Source organism: Erithacus rubecula (assembly GCF_903797595.1).
Source record: "Erithacus rubecula genome assembly, chromosome: 3".
In the NCBI taxonomy this organism is placed as follows: Eukaryota; Metazoa; Chordata; class Aves; order Passeriformes; family Muscicapidae; genus Erithacus; species Erithacus rubecula.
The window spans coordinates 14242090-14255886 of record NC_136689.1 but is presented as its reverse complement, the minus strand read 5'-3'; the positions used below and the strand labels follow the sequence as shown (position 1 = coordinate 14255886).

Sequence of the window (13797 nt, the reverse complement as noted above, 5' to 3'; positions counted from 1 at the left end):
GAAATTATAATTTCATAATCCTGAGGAAGAAATACAATTTGACAAGTTAGATGCTTATCATTGCTCAGAGAAGTGCACCTAGTTGAACATGGTGTTATAATTGATTGCTACATAAAAGATAGTCACTCTTCCTATAAAATATTTTAAAACAGAAAATACAGATGTCTTGAAGGAGAACAGATCAAATTACAGAACACCTGCTATTACATGACAAATGGCAGCAGTGAAGGGTTTAGCTGTCACTCAAAGAACTTGCACTAATCATTACTTCCATACTTAAATGAAAAAAAACAAGCACACTCAAAGTACAGAAACACTGACAAACATGCCACACTGAACGTACCTGATGGATAGGTTCCATTTGCAATATTTTCCAATCTATTTTCAAAAGCTTTATTTGTAAGAAATGTACCAACATTACAGTTGTACATAAATCATCCCAAATTACTAATACCCTCCATATTTTGAAAGTGCTACATTTAAGAAACAAGTGGTACTTGATATAAAGACAAAAAAGTATCATAGTAAAAAAATACATGAAGACTAGTATATTTGTAGAATATCATCATTTCACACAGACATATCTCCTGTCATGATCTAGGCAGACCCTGCAGAGAGATCTCGACAGAGCAGAGCTCTGGGCACTCACCAGCCACATGGAGCTCAACAAGGCAAAGTGCAGGATTTTGGGATGGGGCAACCCTGAATATAGAGACTGGGCAATGAGAGGCTGGTGAGCAGTGCCACAGAAAGGGATCTGGGGGTGCTGGTCCATGGCAAGTTGAACATGAGCCAGCAGTGCCCTGGCAGCCAGGAGGGCCAACCCTGTCCTGGGGGCATCAGCACAGCCAGGCAAGGGAGGGATTGTCCTGCTCTGCTCTGCTCTGGGGCAGCCTCACCTCCAGGGCTGGGGCAGTTCTGGGTGCCACAATGTAAGGATACAGAACTGTTAGAAAGTATAAAAAGGAGAGCAACAAAGATGGCAAAGGGCCTTGAGGAGAAGCTATATGAGGGGCAGCTGAGATCACTTGGTCTGTGCAGCCTGTGGAGGAGGAGACTGAGGGGACACTTCATTGCAGGAAAAGGTTTTTCACCCAGAGAGTGCCTAGGCACTGGGACAGGCTCCCCAGGGCAGTGGTCACAATCCCAAACCCAGTGCAATTCAAGAAGCATTTGAACAATGCTCTCATGCACAGGGTGTGACTCTTGGGAGTGGGGCTGTGCAGGGTCTGGAGTTGGACTCTATGATCCTTGTGGGTCCCTTCTAACTCAGCTTATTCTGTTGTTCTGCGATTTCTAACATGGAAGCTCTGGGTACAATCTATTAACAGAATACTGACTGGAATGGATTTTGATTTAGGGGAAAAAAGAAAAAGCCTTTAAAAAAATCTTAACGCAAACACTTAATCAATTTGAAGTTTGCAAACAGCTTCACAATCTATATTCTCCTACTACTATTAAGAAATGGCTTTAACATAAGACTATAACCAAGGTCAAATTCCTGTTACTTAAAGGAAAACTTAAATTAATTCTTTTAAGCAGTAGAATTGAGTGCTTCAGTCACAAGCACAGGAATGTAGAGCACACTCTGGGGTGGACAGCTTTACCCAACAGTACGTACTGTCTTTCTTGAAAGAGTAGTCTCAGGAGACAGAAAACTCATCAACTATGATCAAATAGAATGACATGCTTCTGGAACAGCTTCCTCAGAATTATTACAGCATCATAAAAATACTCAGTCTTCACAAAACAGGTAAAGTATAAACTTACATGACAGTAAAAGCTCAAGGCTTCAAATTAAGTAATAGATAGTGCTCTCCTTAATTAACATAAGTACTAACAATGGAAACTTAACTGACAACCAGCAATGGTTCTGAAAGGTCCATTAGAGCTGATGTCATATCCATCAAACATTCACTCACATTTAAGTATCATTAAAAATGACATTCATGTTAAAATCGTATTTAAACATTAGCATTGAGACACAGATCAAAAGGGAAAGGAAACTGAAGTTACAGCTATACATTCAGAGGCTTGAGAATACATCCCTACTAATAACAGAGGGGAAAAAATACAAGACATCAACTCTTGTGAAAACAAAATCAAACAAAAGACAACTTTTGAAGAGACTACTAAAAGAAATAATTAAACATGAAAAAAATTAGTAAGGATGAGAATGCTAAAGAGAAGGCATTAAAAAAAAATAAAAATCTAAGTTAATGTTTATTCCTAACTGTGTAGCATAATTTGCAGATAGATTTGACCCCATTTAGTATGAGGATCAAATACAGCACGGATTTTCAAACATATGAGGATTTAAAAAAAAAATTAATACAACCTGAATACTTAATCCTGTTAAATCAAAGAAGCAGATTTATGCACTTCAAGTTTCAACTACAGGTGTTAACAGTAATTAACAATGCCCTGAAGAAGAAAACAATTTTAGCTATTGTAATTGTTTAAAGTGATAAATGCTGCAGTAATGGCTTTTTTTTTTTCAAATCATACCACAGCAGAATACTAGACACAAGTAATACAGTGATTAATAATGAATAGATTTCTTCCACATTTTAAATCACAAGCATCTAATTTCTAAATAAAGTATAGAAAGCATACTATACCTGCAGAAACTGTTAACGGATTCTGCATTATGCCCTTTAACAGTTACGACAATGTTCCTAGAAAGAAATACAGATACTTAGAAGCTCTGATAATTTCTTAGAAACTAACAAAAAACGAACAGGACAGTGGCAATAGTTTCCAGACTTGTATTTCAGAATAGATCCCAATATGTCCACAGCTCTCAAGAACACAATATCAGGGATTTAAACCAAGTGTTTCTTTGGACCCCTATATGTGCTCTCCACATTTCAACACTGTGTACTGGTAACTTAGGCTTCTTGTAATTAAACAACCCTCTTAAAGCCAGGAAAGACAACAGTCATGAATCCCAACATGACAATGCATTCTGAAGAATCACAGACAATACAGACAATCATTTCTCTTCAAACATGTGGACCTGTTGAGGAAGATCCAGAGGAGAGCCCCTATGTTGATCACAGGACTAAAGCATCTCTTTATGAAGACAGAGCTGGGGCTGATCAGCCTGAAGAATAGACAGTTCCAAGGAGACCTTATAGTACCCTCCAGTACCTAAAGGCAGCCAACAGAAAAGCTGGAGTGGACTTTTTACAGGTGCATCTACACACAGGACAAGGGGTACTGGCATAAAACTGAAAGAGGATAGGTTTAAATTAGATACTAGGAAGAAATTCTTTACTGTAAGGGTGGTGTGGCACTGGAACAGTTTTCCTAGAGAAGCTGTGAATGTTTCACCAAGGCCAAGCTGAATGCAGCTTTGAGCAACCTGATCCAGTGAAAGGTTCTCCACCCAGGCAGGGCTGTTGGAACTAGGTGGCCTTTAGGGTCCCTTCCCACTCAAACCATTGTGATTCTATATGACAGCATGGATCCACATAACTGATTGGCAGAATCTTCCATGGATGCTACAATGAAGATATTGCCTTGCTCTTGTGAGCCAAACATTACACTGACATCTGTCCTGAAAGTGCAGCTGGTATTTACAACAAGACACGATGCAGTACATTTGACAAAAGAACTTTACATTAAATGGTCACCCAATAAATGATGAGCTGGCTACTTCTTTTCAGTGCAGTTAAGTGTGCTCTTCAAGCTGATTCAACAGTCAAGTAAGAGAGACATAGGATAATACAATGACAATATAAAACTGTTGTTACCACTCAGATTTATTTTTCAGAAAATGGCTTAGCTTTTGGAATGGCTGCATAATAGTTTGGTTCAACTGACCACTAACATGTTAGACATCACAAATGGTATAAAGCTCCTGTTGTCCTGATGCAGTTGGAAGCTTTGGGAAGGTAACAGGTAAGTCCACTGACTGACACGGATGGAACTACAACTTCTTGGGGGTTGTCTCAGATCTAGGCTTTCATACCAGTGCAAATCTACAACACTCCCAAAAACAAAACCAGCTCCACAGATGTGGAGATTGCTGACTTTCCTGACCAATTTAACAGCCAGGAGAATCTTACATAAGGAACATGTCAGACATGTACTCAAGACCCATCTTCTGAGCACATGAAGTACCAAAGATTAGTTTTGGTTAAATACAGAAATACATTGGATAAATACTGATGCAAATACCAAACAAAATAAGCCTTGAATATACTTCTTTATTATCAGAAATCAAGTCTCAGGAAGCAACAATGAGGTTCTGGGAAGAAGATGATTCTGTAGGTAGCAGTAAAGTAAAGAAGAGAACACAAAATCAATTTTCAGGAAGTTCAACATCAAAGCACAGAAGAACACTGAGTGAACATTGAGCAAACAGGTACCTGTTTTGGTACCTGTATCTTCTGTTCAGAGCCACACCTAGCAAGCAGCTCAGGTGAATCAACAACCAGCACCCCCTGACAGCTGTTTGTGATGCCAATCAGCAGCTCCCAGCTCCTCAATGAGCCTCTGTCCGTGGTACTAAAGCAGCCAACCTCTGGGCTGTCAGACCCCACCCTCACACACACTTTGGCTCATCTAAACACAGTTTGGTGCTGTGGGAACATACAGACAGCTCCCTCTGCACATCCAGCAACGGAACAGGCCACACTGATGCAATTTTAGAATGGTGAGACACTTCTAGAAATCACTGTGAGTTTCCAACTTCTGTCACCCACGTTGCAAGTCATCCTTCTTTAAGGCCATATGGATCAGTAACAGCTTTTCAGAGAAACAAAGTCTGAAGTTTTTCTTTCCCCTTAGTATTTACAGCACTTCAAAACATACTGAAATATTTATAGAAACACATTCTTGTAAAAACAATTTGATTATTCAAATAAAGCTTCTCAAAATTATTATTTCAAATTCACATTTATTTAGGTTTCCATGGTATTTCCCTGTGTATGGGAGCATTAAATCGTGTTAAGAGGGTGCCCCATCTATTACCACTTACTTTTAGAATTATAACAAATGAGACTTCAGGATACAGATTAACAATTCTTAGAATACCATGTGGAAATAGAAACTCTAGACATTTTTGCAATGTTCGTTCCAGACATATCCACAAACCCTAACACTGTAACACAAAATTGGATCCTATAAATCCAAACATTTTGTAGAGGCATCTCTGATTTGAATTCAACCCTAACTGCAGCAAGGCAATGGTGCTAATCTAGAAAATCCAGTGCTTATTTGACAAAGACATTGACCACCTTTTCCTAATAATAATCATAATAATTTTAAGAGTATATTTCTCCAATTAACATTGATAATTTATTTTAGCAATCCATGAATAGTATTTTTTATTGTTTTTTATGAAAGAACCTTTCACTACACTTTATATTTGAAGACAAAATCATAAAGGTAACATCCCTTTTTAGAAAAGCTGAAGAGCTCAAGACTTTGAAATCAGGACAAACTCTTATGATCCCTTCAAATTTTTCCATCCATCCTTATATGTATGACTGTGTTAAAGCATGTTTTCTTTGACTACATATACAGTATACAAAGCAAACCATAAACATTGTGCACTTTTCCTGTCTGTTTTACACTGTTTTCAAATACATCAACTGTGATCCTGTCTTTTTGATCCTTTCTCTGACAGTTTCTGACACATTCCTGCTAGGTGTAACATGTTTAACAGATATTTATTATCTAGAAACATAAAATACATAAATTATCTAAACATAAAATACAGTGTTATCAAAAAGTTCTGTACAGTACTTAGATTCAAACTTTTAGAATTTGAAGACTGTAACATCCACAAAAATACTTACACCTGAGCTGAGCAGGTTTGGGGCTTTTTTCCCCATTTCACTATAAACCTGGCTTGGTATGACTACTTCCCATAAGAAAAAAACATGCTGATATTAAAAAAAAAAACCAAAACAAAAAAAAAAAAACTAAAACCAAACCAAAACAACCAAACCCTAAATTACTTATTAAATTTTGTACTTCTTTTACATTCTTACATCCAGAAAAAAATTTAGGCCAGTCACCAACTAATAATTCAGTATGTCCTGATGTTTTCATTCAATACTGAAGAGGCAAATGTTCTTTCATTCTCCCCTGGTTATACTTGAGTCCAATACTGACTCTTTCCAAATAGAGTCGATTATATAGATTATTTATAACAGCCAATATCAGAAATTCTTCTCCACATGAGAGCTTATTAAAATGATAAAAAATTTTAAATTCTATATAGTCTTAAAATTTGTTTTGCTCAGTTTGTAACTCTACCATAAGACACTAAATAAAATCATTCAAGTCACAGTATTCCAGAACTCAAATTAGTTTTCTAGAAATCTGCTGCTGACTAGTCAGAGATGAAAAGAAATCTATTACAAGAATTTCAAGTGAAGTGGAGTTGAAGCTGGACAGAATTAGAAAGTAAAATCTCTTAATGCCATAAAATAAGCTCTATCATGCCTGTACTATTCCTTATGTTACCAGAGAATGAAAGGATAAATTTCATTATCCCCAAGAGGCAAAAATAGCAAGCAAACTGGAAAAAAATCCCATACTGTAACTCAGTCTTTAACAACCAAAGGAAGCAGAGCATATATATGTAATAATTTAAAAGCAATTTTCACAGGAAGATACCCACAGGTCTTTTATATGAAACAGGTGTCCTGATAGACACACTGAATATGAATATCAGTTGAACCCAATTAACCTAATTTGATGCTTGTCCATACTAAGACATTTATCTTAGATGTTACACAAAATCCTTCAGGATATTACAGAGAAAGCGATAAATAGGCTGTAAAGGTTATGACATTAATTTTACTGTCATCCTCATGCTTTAAGCAGACATCAAAACTAAAAACCTCATCCTCTGGGAAGGAAGAACTACCTGAAAGTAATTATAGGACTTATTATCATAACAGTATTAAACTAGACCACTATGACCCTAACCAAATTTATTTTTGGTACCTTTTGTTAAAAGAACAATGCTTCTCAATGACGACTGCACCTTCTAATGCAGTGAACATTAGTTCAGGCACTGGAAGAAAGCATTAAATCAAATCTTGTAATTTCATATTAAGCTTAATTATGAATTTTAATTTAAAACTAAGCATGTAAAGAAGTGTTAGTCAAATATTATGTAATTTAATTTCAGAAGGAAAACATCCAGCTAAAAAGAAAAATTAAATACTTAGTACAGTTTAAAAAATACATTCTCCTGACAGAAGCCCATGAAATGCCCATTTGTAGTTCAAAAGCAATTTTATGCACTTCATTTTTCACACCTGCTCTTTCACATACTGTGCCATCTTGTAAATGAGTGCCATGCAAACAGTATTTCCCATAATTTAGAAACTTTTAAACTGAAACCAAGTTCCCCAAGAAGCCTGAATGCATTGCATCAGCACAGCTTCCAGGAAAGTTGGCAAAATCCATTGTTATATAAAGACCAAGTTAGACTTGAAATAAAAGATTAAAACATTGAAGCTATGAAAAAACAGAGAGGAAGATAAAAATGACAGACACAATGACTGACTAGTGTAACACACAAAAGCATTTGTTCAAGCAAGTGTATTTGCCAAAAGCCTGCAGTGCTTGGCTACTTTATAAAATCAAGCACAAGGCATCAAGCCAATTTGTTTAAAATATAAAACCCCTTCCAAAATCCTAAACCCCATTAACCAAGCAATAGCTGATTTGCATTTCTGAAAACCTGAAAAAATATTCTGCATTCACTATTCATATCTTCAGTCTCAATGTCTGATTTACTCCATGTTTTTTATTTTACATATTTTTACATCAGGAGTTAATCCTGTATCAGATCCTAGTCTTCCTACTCTATATCCAAAGAGACATGCATGTAGTCACAAACAGTGTGTGAAATTGCTCACTGCTTATGTTTCCATACTTAGATAATTCATCATGGAGAAATGTGTGTCCATGGCAGAATTCTTTTGGCTGAGCCCATCAGATGACTTCAGCAGAACCACAAAAAGAAACAGAACAGTACAAACCCAGCAGAACCTAAAACCCAGGCTATTTATAAACTTTTGGTCATCCTGTGAGATGGACCAGTCCGAGTGCATTTCCTGAACTTCAAGCCTTACATGCACTGAATGCCACAGTGGCAATCCTGGACAAAAATGCTTCCCTTCATACTCTGCTGGGTGATGTGGGGAATGGTTGGCTGGCAAGCCCACACTCTGCCCATCTGTCAGAGTGGAACTGTGCCTACACGACAGGTTCTATGCCACTTTCAGTAACATGTTGCTGAGAATAAAAGCTTATTTATGAAACAACATAGGACAACATCAACGTTCAGCTTAAAATAGCAGGCAAATGAAAAATGATTGCTTTTCTTGAGGAGATAAGTCTTTTGAAATCAGCTTGAAGATTTTTCATTTGTGTGAATAAAGACTAACACACACACTACATGAAATGAGACTGTTCCACGCATTTTCTACTATTGTGGACAAATTAGCATACAGTCTCACTAATTATTGTTTTACAACTATAACTATCTCCAAAAAGAGAAAATTCAAGGAACTGCAAAATAAGTATAAAAGTGAAATTTCTCCAAAATACACTGGGAGAAGAGAAGGCTAAAGGAGGTATATTATTGATTCTCTATTTTATGAAATGTATGTGTATTAAAATAAAGTGGACTTACAGTTTTTATTGCTACAAATAACCAACTATTTTCCATTTAGGAAAAACAACTCCATTCCAAAATGAAATTCAACAAAGCATGGTCACTATTATGCCTAATATTAGACAATTAATTGTATATTAAAAAAAAGAAAACCACAACAATCTTTTTTTTTTTTCAAATTTCGAATTTAAAGACAGATTTTCATATTATGTTTTCCTTAGTAAATCCCTTCTTGGTAGGAGTGCTCTGAATGCCACAAACTGGAGACTCACATAAGTTCCATGTCTGGGTTAGGTATCTTTGTATTAAAAAGTCAAAGTTTCTGATTTAAAATACTGTCTTGGTTATTAACAGTGTGAAAGTAACTGTGAAATGATGAATCAATACAAAGTGATAGATTTTGTTCTTGATTCTTAGGACAGCTAGAAACAATAGTTCTGGAAATTATAAATTTCATTTTTATAATATACCACATGAAATCTATGCTGTCCATGTTCTTACAATTTAAATTAAAATTAACTTAGTATTTAAAACAAAACAAGAAATAGAAACATGCACCATTCTTAGTGGGTAATGACTATTCTAGAATTCCCTTTAAGATTCAAACAGCACAATTCCTTCTACTCCTTTTCCTCCCCACGTTACCCTGGTTCTTAATTTAAGCATCCATTTATTGCTTGGGACCAAACTAGTTTGAAACTTCACTGGGATTCTCAACAATGCAATTTCATCAGACACAATCTATATATCTGACACTTCTGTTAGCAATATGTTACATCATTCATAGTGAAATTGCTGCACACCACCACAGTTTTCAGTTTGCAATACCTGATTAAATTGTGAGACTTTTTGACTTTTGTTCATAATTGATTCCTGTTTTGATCTGATAAGACCAGACTGCATATTTTATCTCTCAATGTGTACCTGCTACTGTACATCAGCTTTCTTTTCAGATAAGCAATATCATAAACACTAAACAGCAAATTCAGTGGAATTACACTAACTTCACAGAACCAGACAAATATCTATGATTGTATATACAGCTACTCACAAAATCATTCAGGTTGGCACAAACTGCACTTGGTCATCCCATCCAACTTCCTTGCTTAAAACAATATCAACACTCGCCTTACAGCTTAGTCTGGATGAGTCTTGAAACCATCAACTGCCTTTCAGAAATCAAGTTGTATTTACTAACTGACAGCAAAGAGCAACCTGAAAATGACAGGCTGAAAATTTGGCTTACATACATAGGACAGATTGTTTCATCAATTTCTATTGCAAAGCTCTTACTACACTTAAGAATTACCTAATCCTCCCATATTTCATATTTAATCCATCAGTTATGCTGATGGATTAAAGAGAACTTCAGTGATTGGCAGAGAAAAAAGGTATTTTCTAATAAAATGTCATATATACTAATGAATAACCTGTTTTTACCCTACAGAAGACCAGATTATTTCAAAGAGCAGAATGAGGTTAACATACAAAGGTATCAACCAAAATCATTAAAGACTAAAGGAAATACAAAAAAACCCCATTAGTTATATTTTACTTGGGGATTTTTAATCTTCCTCAACTTTAACATTTGAAGAATAAGCTATTACTAGTAGTGTTACAACTTCCAGTGAAAGAATTAGGATTCTGTTTATTTTAGACTGCAGAAAGACATTGCAGGTCTGCAAAGCTGAAAGGAGAGGGAGTTCTGTTCAATTTGGTAGTCCTAACATATTCTGGAGCTGCTTGATACCTCAAAACATTACCACATATACAAAAAAATTATTTTAATGTGTCATAACACAGCCCTAAAAATTCCATTAATAATTAGAGGATTAAGAGTTATATTCACCCACACAATTTGATTGATTTACATTTGAAATGTGATGCTGAATTCTTCACAGAATCACAGATGGCCCTTAAGTTTTGTAGAGAAACAAGAAATAGTCAATCACTTCTTCTATTTTGACTGAAGTATTTTGGGTTACTTCAGCACTAATCTGCATCCCTCTGATAAAACTTCCTGTGTCATTCAGGAAGGATTTTGTACAGTGTTTCATTATTTTCATATAGTCTGGGTACATTGTTAATGTTCTACTTGGAAGAAAAAGCAACAGCTGACAAAAAGCGAAAAAACACTTCAGGCTTTGCAAGGTGCTTACTAAAATAATGGAATTATTTCTGATTTTACAGCTGCAAACTTGAACACAGTACTCAATTTTGCTGTGGTACCAAATAACAGCATAATCTACAGCTGTTTCTATAAGAATTTCCATTACAAGTTTCTTAAAAGGTCAAGAAAGCTACATTGTGGCATTTATAAAATTAGTGCAGCAATGTCCTCTATACTTTATAAAATGCAGTATGTATTTTAAGTTCGATGTATTGCATTCACAGACCCAAGCAAAACAAGCATTCAAGAACTAACAAATAAAATAAAAATTATTATACAGTAAAAATTAAAAATAACAGCCATTTATTCTGACTGTGCCCAACCAAGCAATAAATGACCTAAGCCAAAGTGGGATGTACTTCCAAGATGTTAAAATTCAAGCTGCCTACCAATTGACAACTTTCTGTTTAAATTCCCTCTCAAAAGGGCTCACCTCTAACATGAATTCAAACCCCTAAGACAGAAGTTAAAGAACAAAAGAACAGAAAAAAGGTATTAGTGCCAAAAAACCTAACACTGACACATGTCCAAGACCATTAAAGCAAGCTAAATTCTAAGGCCTAATTCCTCTTAAACAAAAAAAGCTCTTAATTTGAGTTATACACTGAAATATTTAGTGAGTTATGTTGAAGGAAAAAGGCTGTTTTCTACAGCTGAACTCAAAAATAACTTCTAAGTTTTTACTGAAGAAGTAGAACTCATTTCAGCATATGTAACTGTTGTGAGGTACAGATGGTCCTTGCAGATAGCCCTGTAGTAAAAAATATTCCAAGTAATGAATCTGCTTCCAATACTGCTAGCCCAGACTGCTTTAGGGCTATGGACAGTTTTTTCCTAGATAGCTGAGTGTCCAGTACACTTCAAGAACACATATGCTTTTAAAACCAAAGATGCAAATACAATACTTGGATATTTTTTATAACAATACCCAACATTAAAAACATTGGTCATGTTTTCAATATAAAACTGAGTTGCAACTTATGTTTCCCAAACATGATCCTACTCACCAGAAAGGAATGTCTGTTTTACAGACCACACATAAAAATCTAATGACTAGTATAAGCAACTTCCATCTTACTCAACTTCCACATTTACTGCCTCCCAAGCATATCATAAACTGCTCTACATGGGAAAAATCAAACAGCAATTTGACAAATTAGAACATCATCTCACTGAAGCACCCTCATAAAATTCAGAGTTCCAAATTTAGTGCAAAATTAAAAGGTCACATTTTATACAAGTTCTGTCACAGTAGGTGCCTTTAGTGTTAAAGAATATTGTGTAAATTTTATACTTGTAGATAAAAAATTCCCAACACGCAACCAATGCACTCAAAATTATCTATGCATAATTAAGGGCAGTTCAACATCCTCAGCACAGAGGTGAACTACAGCTCTGGAACCCTTGTGAGAGCTGCAGCCAGGCAAGTGACAGCCCAGCTGAGAGCTGAGCACAGGCAGCAGAGGCAGCATCTGCCCTCCCTGCTGCTGCTGTGCCCAGACTGATTCCTACAGACCCCAGCAGAGAAGTTCAGCTGTTCGCCCGCATTATTTGCTCAGTCACATCCCTCTCATTTTCTGGGAAAGCACTGTCACCACTTTGATTCTCCTGCATGGAATGTCCCAGTTCCCTGGTTGGAAGCTCCCAGAGCTCTGACCCAAGTGAAAAGGCAACTGCTGGGCTGAAGTGACTAATGTGCCATTCATTTTAAGAACAATCAGAACATAACAGTGCATTTTCTATTCATTCTGGTATAAATACATTTTTTATACAAATAGTAGAATTTAAATAGACACAAGTATTCCACAGACATAGCTAGTTTTGGTGACATGCTTTATTAACTAGCATCAAGAAGCACATAAAATATCAGCTGTTGTTCAAACTGGTACACCACTCATAGAAAATATACTGGACAACATATTCCATGGTTTAAATTATTCTCTTTCTTGCAGTCTACTATTGTCTATCAGCATTACGTTACTGATGAACCATACATACTAAAAAAACTTTCGCATACTTACAAAACACAAAAAAAGAGTAAATCGAAACCCAACCTGTCCTAGTTTACTGCCTTCACTCATTTAGCTTGTGTTGTTCTCATTGTGGAAATAGCCCTTGCCAAAATAATTTTCATTTTTGTATTCACCACCCTGTTTGCTGTTTGAAAAACCTTAAAGGCACAGAGCTTCAAAGGCTATCGGACATTTTTAATGAAGTGTCCTTAAAACATGTTCACGGAGAAAAAATGCGAAATAAACATGTCAAAATTATTCCTGGATGCTGTCCAGCAACCAGCTGTGGTGCACAATCTATGCAAACCCTGGGAACATTCTTCTTTCTCTATGGGCCTCCAGCTTTGTCTTCTGTTCCTACGGATATTTGTATTCCAAATGCATTCACTTAAATCTCAAACTAAGCAAGACCAAACTGAATTAGTACTTCAAGAGGAAAACAATTAAGCATGACCAAGCTTTTAAAGCAACTAGCTTTTTTGGTTTGACACACAGTACCTTTTCATTAATTCACTACACAAACCATGCTGTGGGACACCTACACTGCTTGAGTCATGTCAAGCCTTCAAATTCTAACACTGAAGTTCTCCTCACTTCGGGTAATTAAATAACCAAACATCTATTTTTTGAATAGCAGCACTAATTCTTACTTTAGGTCCAAATCCAAACTCTGCTAGTCATGCTCAGTGTCTGTAGATTATGGCAGAGCTCTAATTATTTAAGACACTGCTCAAGCATGCACAGAGAGTTAATAAAGGTAAAGGTCACAAAAGAAAGGCTAAGGAAAAAGTGGGTCTAATGCTCGGCAGAGAAGGTGAAGGAAGCCATGAAAGAGGCTGAGGCACTCATAAAACATTACCAACAGTAGGTGAAGATGCAGTTGTACAAACCCACATGATCAGAAGGATGCATTCAGTAGTGCTGTGAGAGCTGATCAGTGCCACCACAAGGATGCACTCCAT

General features: G+C 36.2%; 1 protein-coding gene across 8 annotated transcripts in view; it reads right to left on the bottom strand.

The window, feature by feature from the left end:
* ZNF438 (zinc finger protein 438) overlaps nt 1-13797 on the bottom strand; it is a 51397-nt gene that overhangs the window by 17230 nt on the left and 20370 nt on the right. For 4 of the 8 annotated variants that reach the window (XM_079300437.1, XM_079300441.1, XM_079300438.1 and 1 more), the window contains one exon: nt 2622-2678. The exons of 3 other annotated variants lie outside the window; for them this stretch is intronic. In XM_079300437.1, coding sequence (XP_079156563.1) covers nt 2622-2649 — 28 coding nt within the window. In that variant the 5' untranslated portion in view covers nt 2650-2678. Of the gene's footprint in view, nt 1-2621; nt 2679-6969; nt 6989-13797 lie in introns of those variants that run through there. One more of the 8 variants, XM_079300439.1, reaches the window with a different exon arrangement.